Below are 22,018 nucleotides of genomic sequence, written 5' to 3'. Positions count from 1 at the left end.
TGAGTATTGGGATGGCCCAAACGACGATGCCACACCATACTAAGATCGGATTACAAGCAAAAGACTTAATAGAAGAAACTGGAGACGAAACTGGAACAGGTAAAAATAGTGGAAACAAGCGCCCCACTTTAGGTCCCTTCGCGATCTGCTCCCCCGTTACCTGGTCCTGCACAACACAACCATCACCAGAAAATTTAACATCACAATTGTTTTCAACTAATTGACCAACCGAAATAAGATTTGTGGAAAGCTGAGGAGCAAGAAACACATCGGTGAGCGTAGAAGAGGCATCTCCTACAGCAGCTATAGGCAGAGAACTGCCATTGGCAGTCTGAATAACAGAGTTACCAGCATAGGGTCGAACATGGCGCAAAGCGGTGGGAGTAGGAGTCATGTGATTAGAAGCGGCCGAGTCCACATACCAGAGTTTAGGGGAATGTTTACCTTGAAACCCCATTGTAGATAAGGCTGAGATCAGAATCTGTTGTACCATTTCTGGGGTGCAAAAATCTGGTGCAGGAGGGGCAGCAGGAACAGCAGTAGGCGCAGCAAGAACTGAAGTCTGAAATGCCTGGGCTGGACGATTTGAGGGACGAATACGACATTCCTTGATAATGTGACCCTTCTTCTTGCAATAAGAGCAGAATTTCTTAGGACAATTAATAGCAATATGCCCAGACTCCTTGCAGCAAAAACACTGCAACGGTCGAGAATGCATAGGCGGTCCACGGCCTTGGGCAGAGAAGGCCACAGTGGCAGCCCCCGAACTGCCATGAGATTGCTCCAAAATAACTTGAGTACTAAGACGTTCTTCTTCACGAAGTAACTCACCAAAACAAACATCAAGAGAGGGAACCGGAGAGCGATTCAGCAAAGAGGAGCGAACAGGTTCATATTCTGGGCGAAGTTTCTTAAGAAACTGATCACGCTGTGTAGTGGCGTGAAGAGTTTGAATAGCAAAAAGAGCGGCAGTAGGAACGTCCGCAGTAACCAAGGCCGCATATTCGTGCCAAAGAGTCAAAAAACCCGAGTAATAATCTTGGATGGAAAGGCTATTATGCTGAAACATGGCAATTTCATGTTACAACTGAAAACGACGAGCATCATTGACTTGATGATAAACCTGCTTCAAATAAGCCCACATGGCTTGAGCAGAGCGATGAGGCCGCAGGTGAGTGACAATATGAGGCTCCACCGAACCAAGAAGCCAGGACATGATACGGGCATCAAGCACAGCCCAGGACGGAGAAGACCCGTCAGCCTTAGATTTTTCAGAAGTTGACGATGAGTCAACATCCGTGCCATCAATATGACCCCAAAGCGCCTTGCCCTTGAGAAAGAACTCAAACTGAAATGCCCAGGTAGCATAATTGGTGCCGGTAAACTTAACACACACAGGAGCTGAATCCATAGGGAAGAAAAAAAAAAAAAAAAAGACTCTGCCGAGAAGAGAAATTCTGCCGAGAACGTCACTGAGAGGGACAACCCACACTGTTGCCCAGAGAAGTGCCGAGAAAACCACCGAGAACCACACAGAGACTGCCGAAACTACCAACCCAAGCTGCAGAAAACGATTTCGAGAGACTGAGGCCAAGAACCACCGAGAAACCGAGAAGCCACCGAGAAACCAAAAACTACCGGGAAACCGAGAAACCACCGAGAAGCCACGAACCGAAAAAAAAATCAGGAAGCAGAAAAAATTTAGTAATTGGGCTCTGATACCATGACAAAATATTATGTGAATGGCTGAGTTTAGCCTTGAGTTCTGTTTATTATATAGACTTTACATGAATGCTATACATGGAAAAATAAAGTCCCGCATGATTCTAGCCTTCTACGTACAAACTATACAAAATAAGAGATGGAGAAATAAGGAAAGAATAAGGAGAAATACGGAAAGAATAAGGAAAGAAATAATGGACAATTATGGACAGTTGTGCTGTCCATTGACACCGGGTACCATAAAAAAGGCACGAGTAATTCTGCTAGCAGATACGAGAAGCACGCATAATTTCCTCAACACAAAGTTGGCGGAAAAACTGGGCTTGGTGCCCGACAAGCACACGGCTTTTGAAGTAATGGTGGCCAACGGGGAAAGGCTGTTGAGTAAAGGGAAGTGCTCGGTAGTACCGGTTTTACTAGAAGGCACTTGTTTCATACTTGAGTTTTTTCTCATTGATCTTTAGGGGTATGACTCCGTTCTCGGGGCACAATGGCTCAAGACACTCGATCCCATCCTTCGGGATTTTGCCTCCCTGCACATGAGCTTCACGTGGCAAGGGAGAAGGGTAACGCTGATTGGTATGAACTCACCCAGCAATAGAGTATTGGAGGGGCCAAAAATGCAAAGAGAACTTCGCCGCTGTCCCGAGGGTATTTTACTTCAACTTTTGGCGGTTGAATTGGGGGTGGAACAGCAATGTTCGAGCATCAACGACCCTGACCTGCAGCAGCTGTTGGAGGAATTCCAGGGGCTCTTTGAGGAACCACACGGCCTCCCTCCTGTGCGCCGACATGACCACAAAATTCCCCTAATCCAGGGTTCTCTTCCGGTCAATGTGCACCCCTACAGGTACCCCCATTACCAGAAAAATGAGATAGAAAGAATTGTGGTCGAATTGCTGAATACAGGTGTGATTCGGGCTAGTACCAACCCTTATTCCTCCCCGGTGTTGCTAGTCAAGAAGCACGATGGTTCGTGGCGGTTGTGTGTAGATTACCAAGCCCTCAATCGGGCTACAATTAAGGACAAATTTCCCATCCCCGTGGTAGATGAGCTGCTGGATGAACTGCAAGGGGCCCTGTATTTCTCCAAACTTGACCTTCGCTCCGGATATCACCAAATACGGATGCAACAACAAGACATTGAAAAAACAGCTTTTCGCACGCACCATGGGCACTTTGAATTTCTGGTGATGCCATTTGGCCTCACAAATGCCCCTTCGACATTCCAGTCATTGATGAATGACATCTTCGGCAGCCTCTTGCGTAAGTTCGTTCTTGTCTTTTTCGATGATATCCTAATATATAGCAAGTCTTGGACAGAACACTTACAGCACCTATCTACTGTTTTTGAGCTTTTGAGGGCTAACCACTTGTATGTGAGGCAAGATAAATGCAGTTTTGGACAGCAGAGGGTGAACTATTTGGGCCATGTTATCGACAAGGATGGTGTTGCGGTAGACTCCGATAAAATCCAGGCAATGTTGGCATGGCTGAAGCCCCAATCTCTTAAGGCGCTCCGAGGCTTCCTCGGTCTCACGGGCTACTACCGCAAATTTGTCAAGCATTACGGCATCATTGCTCGGTCCTTGACACAACTCCTCAAAAAGGATGCCTTTGGGTGGAACGAAGAGGCTGAAGACTCCTTCCTTCGGCTCAAGAAGGCTATGACCGAGGCACCGGTATTAGCTCTACCGGATTTCTCCCAACAATTCATAATAGAATTTGATGCATCCGGCCTTGGCATAGGGGCAGTCTTGATGCAATCACACCGGCCCATTGCGTATTTCAGCCAAGCTCTCCATGGCCGTAACCTTGCTCTTTTCACCTATGACAAGGAAATGCTTGCCTTAGTCACAGCGGTCCAGAAGTGGCAGTCATACCTCCTGGGCCACCGGTTTGTTGTGCGGACTGATCACCACAGCCTCAAGTTCTTATGGGACCAAACCATAGCCACCGAGACACAGTAGAAGTGGCTGCTCAAACTCATGGGGTACAACTTCAGCATTGAATACAAGAAAGGTTATGAGAACCAGGCAGCAGACGCCCCCTCTCGACAAATGGAAGGTACTCTCTTGGCGCTGTCCGCACCAATCCCTCACTGGGTTAAACCCATTCAGTAGGAACTTCAACAAGATCCGGAACTTATAGCCCTGGCCGAGAATATCAAGCAATAGAACATCACGGGTCCTTGGAGCTTGCAAGGGGGCCTCATTTATTTCAAAAACCGGGTCTATCTCAAATCTGCCTCTCCTATCGCAACAGCAATCATCACTGAGTTCCATAACAGCACCCACGAGGGGTATCAAAAGGGGCTCAAGCGTATCAAGTCGGTTTTCTATTGGTCGCAAATGAAGCCACAACTACGCAATTTTATTAAGAATTGCGATACTTGCCAACGCCACAAGGCCGACAACACCAAACCTGCTGGGCTGTTGCAACCACTGTCCATTCCCGACAACGTTTGGACCGATATATCCATGGATTTCATAGATGGATTACCTACCTCGTATGGCCGAACTACTATCTTTGTAGTTGTTGATCGTCTTTCCAAATATGGGCATTTTACTCCTCTCAAGCACCCCTACACAGCAGCCCAAGTAGCACAGACCTTCTTTGAGGTAATCTTCCGTTTACATGGCATCCCCTCTTCAATTGTTTATGACCGGGACCCGGTATTCACCGGGATTTTTTGGCGGGAACTCTTCCGCCTCCATGGAACCAAGTTCAATTTCAGCTCCGCCTATCACCCACAAACGGATGGCCAAACGGAAGTGGTGAACCACACCATTGAAATGTACTTAAGGTGCTTCACCAGCTCTTCACCGAAACAGTGGGCCAAGTGGCTGCCATGGGTGGAGTATTGTTACAACACCGGTTTCCACTCGGCCACTAAGCGGACTCCTTTCGAGATCGTTTATGGTCGACCACCACCATCCTTGCTACCATACATTCCGGGCACAACAAAGTCCGCTGCTGTTGAGGAGACTTTGAAAACCGGAGATGAAGTTCTTAAAGAGGTACGGCAGCAATTGTTTGGAGCCCAGAATCGCATGAAGCAGATATATGATAAAGCTCATATGGAACGCAGTTTTTCGGAAGGCGAATGGGTGTACTTGAAGCTCCAAGGGTACCGGCAACACTCTGTGCAGAAGAGGCAGCATCAGAAACTAGCTCCCAAGTTCTGTGGGCCCTACAGAATCATCAAACAAATCAGCCCTGTGGCAAACCGACTGGCCCTACCTCCAAAAGCTAAAATTCATGACGTTTTTCATGTGTCGGTCCTAAAAAAATGGGTGGGTGTTGGAATACCGGTCCAAGATGATCTTCCTCTTCTTTCCCAAGATAGCAAGTTGACTCCTCAAGCCGTTCTGGACCAACGGATTCAGCAGGGAAATGCTGAAGTGCTCGTGCATTGGAAGGAGTTATCACCCGCAGATGCCACATGGGAGCCTCTCTTGGACCTTCAGCTTCGCTTTCCCAATTTTGCCCTTGAGGACAAGGGCCATTCTAAGGGTGGAGGAGTGTTACAGACCTATGTTAGGAGGCACAAACGCATGCAGCAACATGACGAAACCCTAGCTGCAGCAAAACCTAACCCTAATCCTAGTGGCGGCTGATTTACATTAGGAAAGAAGTGAGGGACAAGTCGGTGCTTGTGGAGCACGACTTGTGGGAGGGAAAGTCCTAAGAATAGGAAGGGAAATTCCTAAGAATAAGGGATTATGTATTCCATTAATTAAGGGATTGATAGCAGGATTTTAGGGAGTTGAATATGGAAGGAAATTCCTAGAATAAGGCACTAGCCAAAACAAAAGCAATACTGTATTCTATAAGTAGAGATTCTGAATAATAAGAATGCATGCTGAAATTTATCAAAACACAACTCTAGTAGTTGAATTGGGAGGCAGAGGTACCTCGAATACCTCATTATCCATCCACCACCTTTCACCATAGGTAAACTCAGGAAATCCGATCCTGCAACTTTACCCATCCACAAACCAATCACTCGCTCACAAACCCAGGCCCATAACACTTTGAAAGCCCAGTTTCAGCTAGTAACTAAGCAATGTGGAATTTAGCATCCATGAGTATCTTTATAAGTCACCAACTCTATGTGGACTATTAATTTCTTCCCAATATGGAACCGGGATGTTACATGAACAGCAACAAACTTCTCTCTCTTCCTTCTTTACAGCCCCAAATCAGGCCCTTCTTCTCCCTACATATCAAAACCATAGAACCACACATACTTTCTCTACCAAATAGCCACCAAATAACTTATCAAACCAACTTCAAATTCAGAAATACAGCTCCCATCCAAAATTTTCCAGAAATTTGTTTGCTTCATAAAACAATGGGTGTTTGGCAAAATTTTAGAAAGCTTCTCAATTACAAAAAACTTTTCTCAAATATCAATTATCCAAACAGATTTTCAAATATGGCCATCACCACTAACACACTTTTCAAGAGAAACTACAAAACTCTTTTCAAAAAACAAAACACTTTTCACAAAATACTTCTAAAAAAGATAAAGGGAAAATACTCAATTAGTCCCTAGGGTGTGGACCTTTATCAAATCGCTCCCTAAGATTCAAAAGTTATCATTTACTCTCTAAGGTTATAACTGATATCAAATAGATCCTTCTGTCTACCTTCCATTAAATTTTTAACGGTACTGCCATATCATACTCAATTAGAAGACGACACGCGTTCCATTAAATAACAAATATAAAAACCTAAATATAAATGTAAAAAAGAAGAAAAAAAAAAAATCTTTTCAATTTTCTGGGGGTGGTCCGACCATCCCAAATTGGCCAAAGAGGGTGGCCAAACCACCCTCAAGCTTTTGGAGGAGGTTCAGTGTAGCACCCTGGACCTCCTAGTGTAATGTTTATAATGTTGCTTGCTGTTTTATATTTTTACTTAATTGTTTGGTAGCTGTTTCCTTAGTTATCTCTTCCAATTTCGTAGGTTTAATTTATTGGAGTTTTTCATGGTCTTCCCCACTCTCTTCCAAAAGCTCTCATTCCCATAGAATAAGAGTCCCCTCTCTCTTCGCGCTAGCGGTGGAGCAAGTAGGTGCGTCCCACTAGATCTCAGTCGTGGTCCTCCTTATCTCATGGAAAGATGATTTCACGTGAGCCTTGAGATGGAAAGGAGGTTCTTAATGGAGTCGAAATCTTTTCTGATCTTGGTCTTGGATGGGGTGTTGGTGCTGCAGGTGAAAGAAAAGAGGAAAGGCTTCTTCGGTGAGGTCTTCCTGAACAACTAGTGCACTGTTTGCCTAGTGTTGATGATAGATGTTCTTTTGGGTTTCCCTGGAGATAAAGAGTTTGTAAAATCTTTTAGGGAGGGGACAAAGGTTTTGATCGTGAGTAAAGGTGGGCACAAAGATGGCCGGTTTTTTGAGACGGCAGCTTATGGGATGGGCGGACGGAGAGGGATTCTACTGATCCCTAAGGGTTGTGGAGGGTGGGGCTAACACAAATTTGCCAATGAGCTTAAAAAGGCAAAAGACTTCCTTTTTGCTGCGGTGGGGTGCGGGAGTGGGTCTTCGTTCTTGGTTGAGAAAAAGGGTGGGAAGGAGGGATTGGTTTTGAATAGGACGAGGCCTTCGTTTGTAGAGGTGGTGAGGGTCGGACTCGTGCCCTGATGCAACGGAGATGCACATCGTGGGTGGTTTTCCATCGTCGTATGCGGAGGTGGTGCGGTCGAAGCCATTACATCATTCCAGGTTGTGGGCTCTGTTGGCAGAGCCGTGTGCTATTGATTTCTTCCCGGCGATGAGGTCTGTAGACTATGAGGTGGTGAGATCGACGGTGGATTGCTCTGTGTTGGAGATACCTCCACTTGATTTGATGGTCAAGGAGAAGCTGCTGCGTCCATTGGGTAAGAAGAATCTCAAAGCTGGTCCTCTCTGTTCGAGGCTTGGTAGGCTCTGCAAGGATGTCAAATTCGCATTTCAATTTGCGTACGCGAAGTTGCTCATCAGGTTCAACTTAGTTGTGGGCCGGGTTGTTGGGAAGTTGTTAGGTACGGTCTGGGCCATAAGTTTAAAGGATTTAGTTTGGGCCGGTTCATGCCTAAACCCAAATTCAAAGAGACAAATCAGACGATGGAAGTCTCTGAGGTTACGAGTCCACCTGAAGCGGGTCTCGTTTATGCAAAGTGTTTTCTACGTCCAACAGTGGCCCATGGGAGTTCTCATTGGCCGGAGATTTCTGGGGTGGATCTGGGTTTGTCAACTTCCAGGGGTGGGTGTGTTTTTGATCCAGCAGTTGATTCCGCCAAGTTGTCTGCATCTATACGATTCGTCTTTCCCCCCTTGCCAACACCGGAGATGTTGTCTTCGGTGTCACTGGATGCTCCTCCGGCTCCGGTAAGCTCTGTTGCTGGATTTGGTTCTTTCGGTACCTCTGCCCTTTTGCCAAGCAGCTCCGGTGGTGATTGTTTGACCTTTCAGCTCAGACCTAAGGGGTCTTCTCAGCTCATCTTTGCCCCTTCATAGGCTTCTTTTTCAAGGGCGGCTGAGTTGGGTGAGAAGCTTCATTCTTCTTTTTCTGTGTCGCCGATATCTGAGCCATTTCAGAAATACTACCGGAAAGCAAGGGAAGGTCGATTAGTGTAGTTGGATAAGGATTTATTAGTAGAATCTATGCTAGCAATGAGGTTGCCTATCAGTTTTACAGCTGAGGAAGCAGTTGCAATGCTTCTAGTGAAGGATTCTGCGAGAGTGGCAGATTCTGTAAAGGATATTGTTAAGCCATATATTTCGAAGAAGGGTTTCCTTCAGAGGGGGTTTCTCAACCCGACCCTGGCTATGAAAGTTTATACTCCTCATTCCTCGCTTTTAGAGTCGGTCGTGTTGTCAACGACTCTGGATGTCAAGGAAGATGGGATGATAGGGCTTCCATCCCCCTTGAGTGGTTGCGTCACTCCTATCCTTGAAAAGGGCGATGAATTCAGGGTGAATGGTTTGTCCCAATCTCAGCAGTGAGCAGTAGCGTTTGTTCCATCTGGAGAGGTAGTTGTGTGGGAGCAGGGTGATGAGGTTTGGGATGGGGAGGCTGGAGATTTCCCTTACCCTTTGGGTGTTCTTCCTCCCAGCATGTCATTGGATTGGGAGGTGGATAGTGCTGAGGATGAGGATCCATCCATCCTTGGCGATTCTGGATGCCTTTAAAGAGGACTTTATTCGGGAAATTAAAGTTGCATGCCTGAAGTCCAAAGCAAGATGGAGATTTTGAATTTGGTAAGCTCCATCAACTACGGTCTTGCAAGTGCGTCCACTCAGAATAGGAAAGGGAAGCCTCACATGCGGTAGCGGGGAATGCTTCTTGAGGGTTCGATTCAAGTGTTTGGTTTTTAAGGGTTTGTTTTGGTGGGCTGCTTTGGTTGTTCCTATGTACTTAGGGGCGCCTTATGCTCTTTTTTTTTTTTAAAAAAAAAAAAAAAAAAAAAAAACCTCTTACGGATAAAAAAAAAAAATATATATATATATATATATATATATTCGTAGGTTTAATAGAGGGGTATGTTAGAAGAATGAAAAAGACTTAAGAAGGGTAAGAATGTCAATAAAATTGAAGTCTAAATCCTAACAAAATTTGGCCAGCTTTCTTTTTCCCCAAAAAGGAATGTTTCTATGTTAAAACAAGTCCTGAATGTATGTCAACACATTCCTATTTTGTAAGAGCTGTTTTCCTAAGTTATTTCAAAAAGAAAATAAGTTTAGTTTGAGAAGGAAACTTGATTTTACTGCTGCCAGCTTTATTGTTCCAAAACAAGTAAAGGAAAGTTGCATTATTTTTAAAACACACTTGACTCTATAGCTACACTAAAACCCTAGCTACCCTAAAACCTAAACTCCCCCACAGCCGTCAGTTTTACCCATATATTGCCAGCTTATAATTTTAACTTAAAACCCTAAAATTATAATAAACTGCCGCCACTTTTTGTCACGTGTCTACATGTAAGGTGGATTACGTGGCAAGTGCTGAGTGGCTTAGCATAAATAGGTTTTAAGCAAGTGGGCTATGAATTAGTTATAACTACATTGGGCTAAACTGTCATACAAGTGAGCTAACCACTAGGACTGAGTTATCATGCAAGTAAACTATAGAATAAAGGCCCACTCCTTTGTATTTTCATTCATTCAGAACCTTTGGCATATAAACTATAGCTTAGAATCTTAGTCTTGTTAGCAGGAGATTGATCATCTCGAATTGATCCAATCAATTGTAATCTATTTTATTTCAATACAACAATTCATTCTATTCGATAACCATACTGTCGGGAATAAATCCACTCAGACCAGCAAATCTGAAGAACCATGGACCTCCTGGTCAGTACTGGCCCAAGGAGAATTGGTGGCCCTAAAGCCAAGACAACAGAACTCCTGGGTAGGCCTATCCCAAGAGATAGACACCCAAACTAGTCATCCCCAAAAAAGCTACTTATGAGAATACGCGACAAGAGCTACATCTAGATTGAGTCTCGAGACTGAGAGTTAACTCATTCAACCAAGGCTCGAGACAAGCAAGTCCCAGAAACTCAAATATCAACCACACCCAAGTAAATCCGGATTAGAAGTCACAATATAGGTACAATTAGGAATCCTCGAAAAATCCGGTCAACAGTCTTACTCCAAGTTGAATTGGGATAGGACTCCTAGTCCAAGTCTAATCCCTGAAAATCCAAGATTAGAATCATACTACAAAAAGAATTGGGAAAGAATCACAATCCAGGTTTGGTAAGGAATCCAAGCCCAAATCAGATTCTGACAGCGTTCCTAGGCCAAGTAGGAGCAGGAAACCTAATTCAAGTTAACCTCTACCTCTTTGCCTATAAATAGGCTCATACCCAGGTATAAAAACAGACTGAATATTTTATGTATAGAGCATACTTCTCTCTTAGATACTGGCTTAGGCATCAGAGTGAGATCCTCGGAAGGGTCTCTTGATTTTACTTGTTTTGCAGTATTTTTGGGGAGCGTGAAAACCATCGAAAAACACACTGTTCACACTGTACCGAAAACTGTCCTAACACATACCATCATTTACATACACAAAATACAGCAAAATACATGTCAAAATAGTAACATCACTTCGGGTGTGATCAAAGTGCTATTAGAGCTCCTCGATCCTATCATGGAATAAGGAACAAAAAATATCTTGAAGACGTTACTAGTCCGAAACAACAAGATACAAGATTCTGAATGAGAAGCCCAATATTGCCTGCCTCTCTTTATACAAAACAACCCAACTGTATTATCAACTGTCAAGACCACTTGAATGCCAACTAAGCTCAATTTGTGATCTACCGACTCACATGCCCAAAGGTAGCATCTCTTTTATTAGACCTGTTACACTTTTTTAGCAAAACCAAAACCCTAACTAAAATTTAGATTGGTTATAACCTATCTAAAGGTTTTTGTGTCTCTTCCATGCAAAATCACGGGTAAGTTAAGCCCCAAAACTATCTCCTAGAAGCTGCCAACTGCTGACCAGCTTCTAATCAAGAATTTTGTAAGTATTTTCAATGATTTCTTCAAGTTTTTAATAGTCCATTTTCAATAAATTTGAGAAAAAAAAAATATACCCTTTGTGTTTTTCCTAATTCCAATATCTTAAATCTTGTAAAATCAGTGCAAGAAACTGATACCTGCACCGATCAGTGTTGCTTCCCAAGAAAGCAGATTCTGTCTCTTCGTTTTTCTCCTAAGTCACAACTGGATTTTGCTCAGGTATGAGTTCTAATAAGCCGTATCATTGATGTATAGTTTTGTTATTATAAGAATCATAACGAAAACCTGTTAATTTTTTTTTTTTTTGATAGGTAAGAAAATATTTATTAAAAAAGCATAAAGACGCCCCTTGGTACACAGGAAGTATAAACAAGAAACACCAAAAGCTAACCCGCAACAACTGATAGAAAACGAAAAAGGAACCCAAGAACTCAAGAAAGAAAGCCCAAAACAACCCACAAAAGAGCCCAACCAGACACGAGAAAAAACCCACAGACCCGAGAGAATACCCACAACCCACCAAAGCACACAACCCTACAACATGCGGGCCTTTCCTTTACTACATCTAGAGGAAACTGAGGCATCGCCATAATTTATGGAGCTTTGCAGATTCAGTAGCTATCTCTTGCCTTTTGACTTCTGGTGTGCTATCATCTTCTCTCGCAAAAAATCTTCCTCCATGGCATCCCGAATAACTAAGGCCTCCTCCTCAAAACTCAAAAGAACCATCCAAAGCCCAATCCAAGGGTAAACCATCCCAATAATCTTCGTCCTCCTCCCAAACCACAATCTCCCCATTATGATCAAAACCGATAGGCCAATTTCAAGATTGGGAAGATCCATTTCCTTCAGCGAAATAAGGAGAAAAAGGAGATAGGCAACCTCTCAAGGGGGAGGAAGGTCCAACAATCCCGACCTCGACGACCTTCTGCGACAATGTGAAAATAATTGGCACCTTCGAGCGAGGATTGAGAAATCCCCTTCTTAGACCCTGCTTCACTGGAGGCTCTGTAACCTTCTTCACTAGCGGGTCTGCAACCGTAACCTTTTTAATAGCACAGCCAGCAGACATCTTCATGGCTTCCAGGGAATTCGAAAATAGCTCATCATTCCATTTAATAGAATGCCATTCCCTTAGTTCCTTCGCCCTTCGGTAGTAACACTGAAAAGCCTTAGAAACCACCACGGGGAGGGATGATCGCAACTTCTCACCCAACCCAGCCGCTCCATCAAGAGAAGAGGGGGCAAAACCGGGTTGAGGAATCTGAAGTGGCCTCAACAGAATGAACTTAAAGGCAGCGGCCGGAGAATGGGCCGGAACTGCCGAAAAATCAGGATCTAGAGCCGACGATGGAGGAAACCCGAAGACTGTAGAGGCTGGACTTGAAGGAACCAGAGTCACCTGCAATCCACTAGACCCACCCCCGGAAGAAGCAACACCCCAAAGGGACCGGCGACACCAGACCCACTCCCACTGGGTCAGTCCTCGAACGCCTTGTCGACCCACCCCCAGTAAAATGCAACCCAACAACACCCCCAATAACGAAAACCTAATAATACATTAACTGAATGAAAGTTGACATTTGATCTTCATATACATGCTGCCAGTACTAAAGGAAACACGCTAGATCTGTTTTCTTCACTTAACTGACATGAATATGGTTTTTACAACATGATTGCATGATTTTCCTGAGTGTTCGACGTTAGCACAACATGTGTATAAGTGATCGAGTGTCTTAAAGAGGAGAAATCAGATCTATCCCTTAGTGTGGGAAGCAATGTTTAGGAGGATAAAACAATGGAAAATAAGAAATGGTTTAGGAGGGCGTTAATAATAGTAATTGTTGTAAATGTTTGCTTAGGTTGTTAAGGGAAGAGTGTTGAACTTTTGAAGCTAAGGAGAGAGCTAAGTAGATATGATCATACATTTGCTTTCTTCCAAATGTCAATGTCATTTTTCTTAAAGTTATTTTCGAAGTACATAAATGCAATGTTAGCCTTTAATTGGTAGCCACTTTATGTATCGTATATTATATATTGAAAAAGAATTTAAATTCAAATGATTTTATGTGAATGCTTCCACTACGTTACGAACATGTTATAAATACATTATGATATTAGATGACAGTGAAAGAAATGAAAGAAAAGGAAATGACTGCATGAAAGAATGAAACGTTTTAAAAATGCTTTCTTGGCCCTATGAATGATGTGCAATGGTGCCGAAGCTGATGGGCAGGGGCAGCCATCTTGAATGGTGCGCTGGGAATGGCTCACTCGAGTGCACCCTAGTTTATCGAGTGATGTCCATATCCTAGACACGGCTCCACCTATAGCCACAGGAATGGAGCCGGGATCCTAGTGATCGCCAACCCTTACACACACAAGGTGTAATTGTGTCGGCCACTCAAGAGTTTAAAGGAAAGAAAGCTTTATGATGATGAATGTTTTACTTGTATTTCTTGATGTTTTGAAACTTTAAAAACAAGAAGACTTTATTAATGAAAGTGTAAGGCACCCCTAGGAACACAGGAAGTATACAGAAGAACAACCAAAGCTAACCCGCAAAAACCCAACAGAACCAACAAAACCTAAGCCCCCAAAATCGAAGAAAAACTCCAAAACAAACTACAAGAGAACCCAACTAAGATACAAAACAACCCACCACCCACCAAAGCACACAAACTTACATCATGTGTGCCTTGCCTTTCCTACTCCTAAGAGAATCTTTTGCATCACCATAATTGATGGAGCTATGCAGATTCAGTAGCTCCCTTTTTCCTTTAGACTTTTGGAGCGCAATCATCTTCTCTCGCTGAAAAAACTCCCTCTTAAAATCTTCTTCCATGGCATCCTTAATTGCCAAGGCCTCCTCCCCAAAAGCCCTAATTGAAACTTTAAAATTGTTTCCAACCTTATTTATTATATGTTGTATCTACTTACTGAGTATTCGACTTACCTTTTGTTTTTATGTTTTAAAACAACCCAGATGATGTCAAGGATAGTTCTACAGGCCAGGAAAACCAGAGAAAGAAGCCCTCACATAGAAGAGGAATGGAATGAGTGCACCTAGCACATTAGTTGTTTTGTTTCAATATACTCTATTGAAACAAAACAACTAATATCTCCGCTTGTTTTATCCCCGCTTCTATTTGTTTTAGTCATGGATGCCTTCAATAGGATGCTTTCTAGAGCAATGGAAGGGGCTTTCTTTCTGGCTTCCGAGTTGACAATCGCAACAACTCCCCCTTGGAGATTTCACATCTGTTGTTCACAGATGATACTCTTATTATGTGCGATGCTGACGTGGATCAAATTCATAAATTGGACCACATTCTTTTGTGCTTTGAGGCCATCTCAGGTTTAAAGGTTAACCTTCAAAAATCCGAGTTAGTTGCAGTGGGGGATTCATTGAGGGGCTGGCTAAGATCCTCGGTTGTAATATCACTTCTCTTCTGTTGCATTACTTGGGTCTTCCTCTTGGTGCTCCCTTCAAATCTTTAGCCATTTGGAATGAGGTAATTGAGAAAATGGAAAAAAGGCTAGCGAGTTGGCAGAAGATTTACTTGTCTAAGGAAGGACGTCTTACTCTCATCAAGAGTACGCTTTCCAGTATTCCCACTTAGACTTGAGCGTTTTCATAGAGATTTTCTGTGGGACAGTCCAGGTGGGGAACACAATTTACATTTGGTAAACTAGAAGATTGTTTGCTCCCCAATTGCGAGAGGGGGCTTAGGCGTCAAAAACCTTACTCTATTTAACAAAGCTTTGCTCAGTAAACGGCTTTGGAGGTTCGGGAATGAACAAGATTATTTATGGAGGCAGGTGATTGTTTCAAAGTATGAGATCCAGAGAGGAGGGTGGTGCTCTGAGGAAGCGCGAGGTTCTTATGGGGTTAGTCTCTAGAGGTATATTAGAAAAAATTGGGGAGCTTTTTCCAATTATATTTCCTTTAAAGTTGGGGATGGCCTTCGCATTCGTTTCTGGCATGATAATTAGTGCGGTGATAGTGCTCTAAAGTGTTCTTTTCCTAAATTCTTTGCCTTAGCTCGTAACAAGGAGGCTTTGGTTTCAGAGTACATGGATCACCCCAGTCCGCACACCCTTTGAAATTTTAATTTCATGCAAGATGTTCATGATTGGGAAATTGAATCTCTAAATTCTTTTCTCACTCTTTTATACTGTGGGTTCGGGAGCTACGGATAGCACAGTGTGGACTCCTACAAGCTGGCATGGTTTTGCGGTTAAAAGCTACTACACTATTTTATCTTCTCCTAACAGTGAAGAGCCTGGTTCATTCCCCTGGAAAAGCATTTGGAAGGTGAAGGCCCCTTCGCGCATTGCTTTCTTCTTATGGGCCACAGCTCTGGGTAGAATCCTCACGGTGGACAATCTTAGAAGGCGGGGGTTTCAGCTGATTAATCGATGTTGCCTTTGTAAGAAGGATGAGGAAACTATTAATCTTCTCCTCCATTGTGAGTCCTCTGTAGATATCTGGCATCTAGTGCTTATCAATTTTGGGGTCTCTTGGGTCACTCCTGGTAACGTGCCTCAACTGCTCCATTGTTGGAAATTCTTTGGGCATGGACATCCTAGAGAAGCTATCTGGAAAGTTATTCCAGCACTTTTAATGTAAAGCATTTGGAGAGAAAGAAACCGTCAGATCTTTGAAGATAGTGAGTCCAGTGTGCTTCTTCTTAAATCCTCCTTCCTGAGATCTCTCCTGGATTTGGCCCTTGCTCATGTTCCTACCTTCTCTTCAGGGAATGTGGTAGATCTGATTTGTTTTCTAGATTGTAACAACACCTAGTTCTTGGTGCTCATTGTATAGCAGCTAGCTCTTTGGTGCTCTTGTTTTCTTTGTATACTCTTCATGTACGAGGATTTTCCTCTTTTTTCAATAAAACTTATTATTCTTCATCAAAAAAAAGAATAAAGGTTTAAAGTTTAAGTTTTATGAGATGAGTTGTAATAATAGTACGTGATGGTTTAAGTTTAAATCATTATGAGACATTTGGTTTTCTTTAATTTTAGTTTATGGAATTCTTATATCCTCATGTTTCTGATTGAGCAATGCGTAATATTGTCTTCCTACGAAAGGAGGTGTTATATTCAACCACATTTTCAGCCAAAGGGGGCAGCCAAAACTACACCCAAAATTTGTTTTTTGTTTTTTTTCTTTTTATTGTTTTTCTTTCTTTCTTTCTTTCTTTCTTTTTTTTTTTTTTTTGATAAGTAAGAATATTGTTTTTCTTATTTTTATATATTTATATTTTATATTTTTTTTCCTTTTTCTTTTTATATTTTTTATTAAACCAAACACATATCATGTTCTGATTGGGTATGACATGGCAACACCATTAATAATTTAACATAATGATCTATTTGATAACCGTTCCAACCTTGGGGAATAAATTGATAACTTTTGAACCCTAAGGAGCGATTTGATAAAAGCCCATACCTTAGAGACCACTAGAGCATTTTTTCTAAAAATAAAACACAATGCACTTTTAAAAAAATAATTACCATCAACGTCTGGTGACCCCACAGTGGCAGCCATGAACTTTCGATTGCCTAGTGTGACCACCAAGAATGTCTAGTGGCCCTGCAATGGAGACCATGTACTTCTGGCAACCCCGCAGTGGCCGCAATGAACTTCTGCCAACCCCGTGATGTCCACCATTAACTTCCGGGGCCCCGCGATGGCCACCATATTAACTTCTGACAGCTCTACAGTGGCCGCTAGGAACTTCCGGCATCATGAACTTCTGACAGCCTCGTGGTGGCCACCATGAACATCCAGCAGCCTCGTAGTGGCTGCCGGATCCATTCGGCGAGCCCCCGGTGGCCACCAAGACCATCTGGAGCAACCACCACTGTGGAGTGTAAACAGTAATAGTTTTTCTTTTTCTTTTTCTTTTTTCTTTTATATATTTTGGGAAACACTCATCAATTTTTAATTTTTCAAATATGCGTCTCAAAGTCTTACTTAACGAATTTTCCTTTGTAGACCCCACATATAACTTTTTTTCAAAATGTGGCCTCCACCAAATCAATTCTCAATGTTTACTTTTTTAGAAACTGTTTTCAAAACCCAAAGCACTTCTCAAAATTTTACCAAACCAATGCTTTTGCCTAGAAGACCCATTGTTTCAAAATCCTAGTCAATCGTTGAATCCTAACTCTTTCGTCTAAAACTTTAAACCCTAGATTCACAAATTCTCCTAACCCCAAACCCAACACAAGCACATGTGGACAGATTTTTCCAAATCTGTCCTACATCATTTACGCTCTGCATGACATATTAGGAATTGCAATATTTGTAGGTATCAGAAGGTAGATTTTGGAGGAGAGAGATTGATTAACATGTCAATTCTTGAGTTAGCATTCACTAGTGCATCAAAATTCAGCGCAAAGGTATTGAGTCCTCAACCCAATCATTATTATCTAGTGCCACTAGAATCATATTACTAGAATCATATTACTACTAAGAAAACGAGTTGAAAAATCTAATCACCATACCAATCATTAGTTTAACCACCCTTTCACATTTTTTAATCCTTAATGCAGTAAGACTAAGCACTCGATCCAGGTCACTCTTTAACTTCCCTCATAAAGAGATCACAGCTGTGTTATAGAGCTCGAAGTATATATATATTTCCTAATATAAAGGTGCTCTTTTGAAAGCTGAAAAGGCCTCTTGAGTTTTTGCATATACATCATGATTTACTCAAAGGTTGCAGAAGATAAAGGCACAACCAAGTAAAAGACAGCATATTATATAAGGGGGAAATGCACCTGTATTTCTCCAAGAAGATGCCTCTCAATAGCATTGAATGAATCTACAATTTCCAACTCAGACATTTTAGAAATAAACTGTTGTATGTCGGTGTTTATCCTTGCCTGTCTCCACAGTTTATGTTGTTCTTGTTCAGCAACAGCACGCCTTCTTTGAAACCATGGCATGAAATTGGGTCCTTTCAGAAAACGCCTGAGTAGAAAAATAAACTGACAAAGGTAACAAACCAAAGATGCGGAAATTTTTTGAATTAAGAACACCCTATTTGATCAGAACAACATAAAAGACAGATGGGGGTGGGGTGGGATCTTGTAGTAAATGATGTGTGCAGTAGTCAGTAATCATCACCTGTATAAATCGAGCCAGTTGGACTTCATTCTCTTTGATAAGAACTTCCCTGGACCTCTTGTGGACAAACTTGCAAGGAATTCATCAGCGATAAATGCAGGGAGAGGGGGAGGGTCAAAAAATGGAGGAGAACCTTCTGAAGGTGTCTTAGTCCTAAAATATGGACCAAAAGGGGCCAAAAAGTTGGTAGTGAGCTCCAAGAAATGCCGCCGCAATATCTCATTGTTAACAACTGACATTGACTCCTCAACCCTAGGTGACATCCCAGCATCTATAAGCCTATTCAAGATAGACGTGTCCGGCTTCGTTATTGCAGCATAAGTGCTCCAAATGGCTTCCTTATGTTCCGTCATAAGACAAAGAGGACCATCTCTTCTCAACTTCACAGCACTTAACAAATTTGAAGGAGAAAGCTTCTTCAAGGAAAGCTGTTGAAGACCAAATACTTCTGATCTAGCAGAGATTTTGCCAGTAGAAGACCTTGTTGTGAGGGCAAGCCGGTTTGAGCTGGGAGCAGGGCTTCCAACTGAAACGATGTGGGGGATGTTACGGAGAGCCTTGAGGAAAAAGAGGTTTGTCACACCCAAAACCATAAGAGGAAAAGTGTCTCCTTCTTGAAGCGAGTTCAAGTGGGCAAATTCAGGGTCATGGATGGTAAAATAAGGCCTGAAATCAACACTATAAAGTAGTGGTGCAACCAAACTCACAAGACTGGCAACAGCCTCACAACACTGGGGAGGTGTTGGTGCAATGATAAGAATAGGTTCACCAATGAGTAACAACTCCCACAACACCCAAAGCTGCAATAGAAGGCCCCGGAATGCACCAAAAAGATCTGAATCATGGAAAAGACCCTGGGGTACTGACTGATTATTAGGAAGTAATGGAGCCATAGAGGAAGCAGACTCTTCAAACGACATTCCACTTTCCAAGGGCAAGCTATGTGCAGGTGGCAAGTTCACTTTAAGTGTAGCATTCCCTATAGGAAGCTCCATTAGCTTACCGGGTACAGGAGCAGGCCACAATGAAACATAAGCAGCAATATGCTCAAGAGCTTTCTTTCCAATGTCAAAATACAATGGACCCATTATTTGTAACAGAGGTCTAAACACACTGGAGTAAGGACTAAGGGACAAAATTACCACAGACTTCTGTTCCCCACCTCGCTTTAGCCTCTCATCGTGTCTCTGTCTATTAAAAACATAACCATACATGTATCTCGAAGCTTTATTACTATAGCTATTGTTGGACCTTCTGAGATTTCTTTTGTCCGGAAATAACTCCTTACCATCCTCAGATCTCTCGGAGGAAGAGACATGGACCAGTCGAGAATCATCCTGCCTTCGAAACCGGAAAAAGAAGATACAATCGTGTATACTTGACCGGTTCTGGTGCTGGGAAACCGAATCTGGGAAAGAACTAAAAGCGATCTCAAGTTCCTCATCTTGTGTAAGACAGCCAGGTGGGTAACACTCTTCAATGAGCTGGCCCTGCTCAAGATCAAATCTAATAATGCAAAAGGCCACAACCCATTGCCGCAAAGACTCAGGATCAAGCTTTGGACTAAGTTCTGTCTTCACTGTGAATGAAGGAGAGCGACTCATTTCCTAAAAAGTTCAATGCCGACTTTCAATCCCCATCATCTTCGGCGATCATTTCCAATTTAGAACTACTAAGGTTCTCATTGGTCGGAAAGACCAATGCCAAACTTTCCCACTTAAAACTTTCTGGGTTTTCTCCACTTCAACACTTGCAATCACAAAATCAAAGCCTGACAAAGAAAAGCCAAAGAAAAAGAAGAAGAAGATATGCAGATAGAAGTAAAAAAAAAAAAAAAAACTCAAATAAGGAAAATCATGTCGAGTGACAATAATACTTCATTGAAAAGCAAGAAAAAATATAGGAAACGGGTAAAAATCAGACTTTCATATTGAATTTCATCAACCGAGGCCCTATGAATCTAAAAACTTCGCTCAGCAAAGCAAACCAACTACTTGCACTACTTCCGGTTCAACTTTCTTCTTTTTCCCTCCGAGTAATTCAGGTTTACAAACTTTCCAGTGGTTAAAAAACCATAAAGCACAACAATCATTCCATTTTCTTTTCTGTTCCTCCATCTTCTCAACAACCATACAAAGTAAAAAGACAAAAAGAAACACTATACAGCAGTCACAGTAATAATTCTGAGAGATCTATAAATGGGTTATCGGCATTTTACCTGAACTCAAGAAACCAGGTAGATTTCTTGCATGGACTAATCTGGATCGGCAAGAATTGGCTACCCAATTGATAAAAAAAACAAAAGGGTATCTGTGAAAAATAAGAATAGTTGGAAGAACAATGGGATTTTTGGGGGGGATTGGATATAGCAAGAGAACGCTTCGAGCCTTGGGTTTCTCTCTGACCGTATGAATTGGAGGGTGAAGTACAGAAAATGATTTTGATTTACATGGAAGGAAATCTATGTATTAATCGGACTCTGCCTTGATTGGGAATGGAAATGTGTACGTCTCACTCTTTTATATGGTAAATACTAATTGTAATAATTGTACAAGATAAATTCTCTCCGGTTATCTTTTCTTGGACAAATAGTTGTTCAAACATATCACGGCAGGCCGAGGAGAAACAAAACAATAAAGAGGGAAAAAAAAGGATGATGTTTTATGGGCCCTGTTAGAGTAATGTTTCTTGCACAATTACTCTTAGTTTAATTATGTTATAAACTTAGATTAGATAGATTTTTTTAAAAAAAAAATCATAGATTAGAGCACTCACAATGACTTATATATATCTCAATCTAGAATAGCTAATCAAAACTCACTTTATCTAGTTTAGCTAATGAGTTTTAAAATGCACCATACATCCGATTGTTTATTCTTAATTCTATATTATCTAAATATGCTTTATTTATTTATTTAATTATCATATTTTTTTATTGTCTTCTTTTTTTTTTTCTTTTTTTTTTTTTCAAACAGTCGTATTTAGTGCACCCTCAAATCCTTTCGGTTAAACTCAATCACATCCAAAGGGTTCTTGAAGTAAACCCTTTACCTTGAGTCTCCCAAAACCTTCACAACCTCACCAGTCCATCACCCGTCCCTACAATACACAACAACAACTCGGCCGAGCTCCAAATCCTGGGCTACAAACTCTTCTTAGGGAGGCTTAGGCCTTATGTAGCCCTCGTAGACGTATTCCTTCAGCGGCTCAAACCCATCTTTGGTGAGCAAGGTCTGGTACTTGACCCTAGCCCTTGTGTACTTCTTGGGTACGGGCGGCTCAATGACGGTGGCCACATACCGAACCTTGGCTCGTCGCTGCTCACTTCGACCTCCTCCCCCACGCAGTAGATCTGGTTTGGGAAGCTGCTGCCTTCGGGGCTTCCCATTTTGTTGTGCTATGAGTGTGGCAGGCGTTGAGAGGGGCGTTTTTTACGGTCAAGGGTGAGAGAAAAGTTTTGCAATAGAGTTAGTATATGTACACTCTGTTATTTTTCTTCGCTAAAAATAAAAAAGAGAAATCCTTCATTTTCAGTGGTGTAGCGTTTGTGTTCACAGCGCTACATGTAGTGACACAAATTACAGAATTAGGAAAAATCTATTTTAACTTTTTGTTTAGATAAT

General features: G+C 42.2%; 1 protein-coding gene across 3 annotated transcripts in view; it reads right to left on the bottom strand.

Moving 5' to 3' along the window:
* LOC133865863 (uncharacterized) overlaps positions 1 to 20,909 on the bottom strand; it is a 39,450-nt gene extending 18,541 nt beyond the window's left edge. Inside the window, exons 1-3 of one of the 3 annotated variants that reach the window (XM_062302368.1) lie at positions 20,614 to 20,909; positions 18,396 to 20,166; positions 18,047 to 18,239 (exon numbers count right to left, since the gene is read on the bottom strand). In XM_062302368.1, the coding sequence (XP_062158352.1) occupies positions 18,047 to 18,239; positions 18,396 to 19,999 (1,797 nt within the window). In that variant the 5' untranslated portion in view covers positions 20,000 to 20,166; positions 20,614 to 20,909. Of the gene's footprint in view, positions 1 to 18,046; positions 18,240 to 18,395 lie in introns of all 3 variants that reach the window. The other 2 variants (XM_062302366.1, XM_062302367.1) reach the window with 2 other exon arrangements.
* Between the last annotated feature and the right edge of the window lie 1,109 nt (positions 20,910 to 22,018).

Source organism: Alnus glutinosa, chromosome 4 (assembly GCF_958979055.1).
Source record: "Alnus glutinosa chromosome 4, dhAlnGlut1.1, whole genome shotgun sequence".
Taxonomy (NCBI): domain Eukaryota; kingdom Viridiplantae; phylum Streptophyta; class Magnoliopsida; order Fagales; family Betulaceae; genus Alnus; species Alnus glutinosa.
This window is presented reverse-complemented; position numbering and strand designations above follow the sequence as displayed.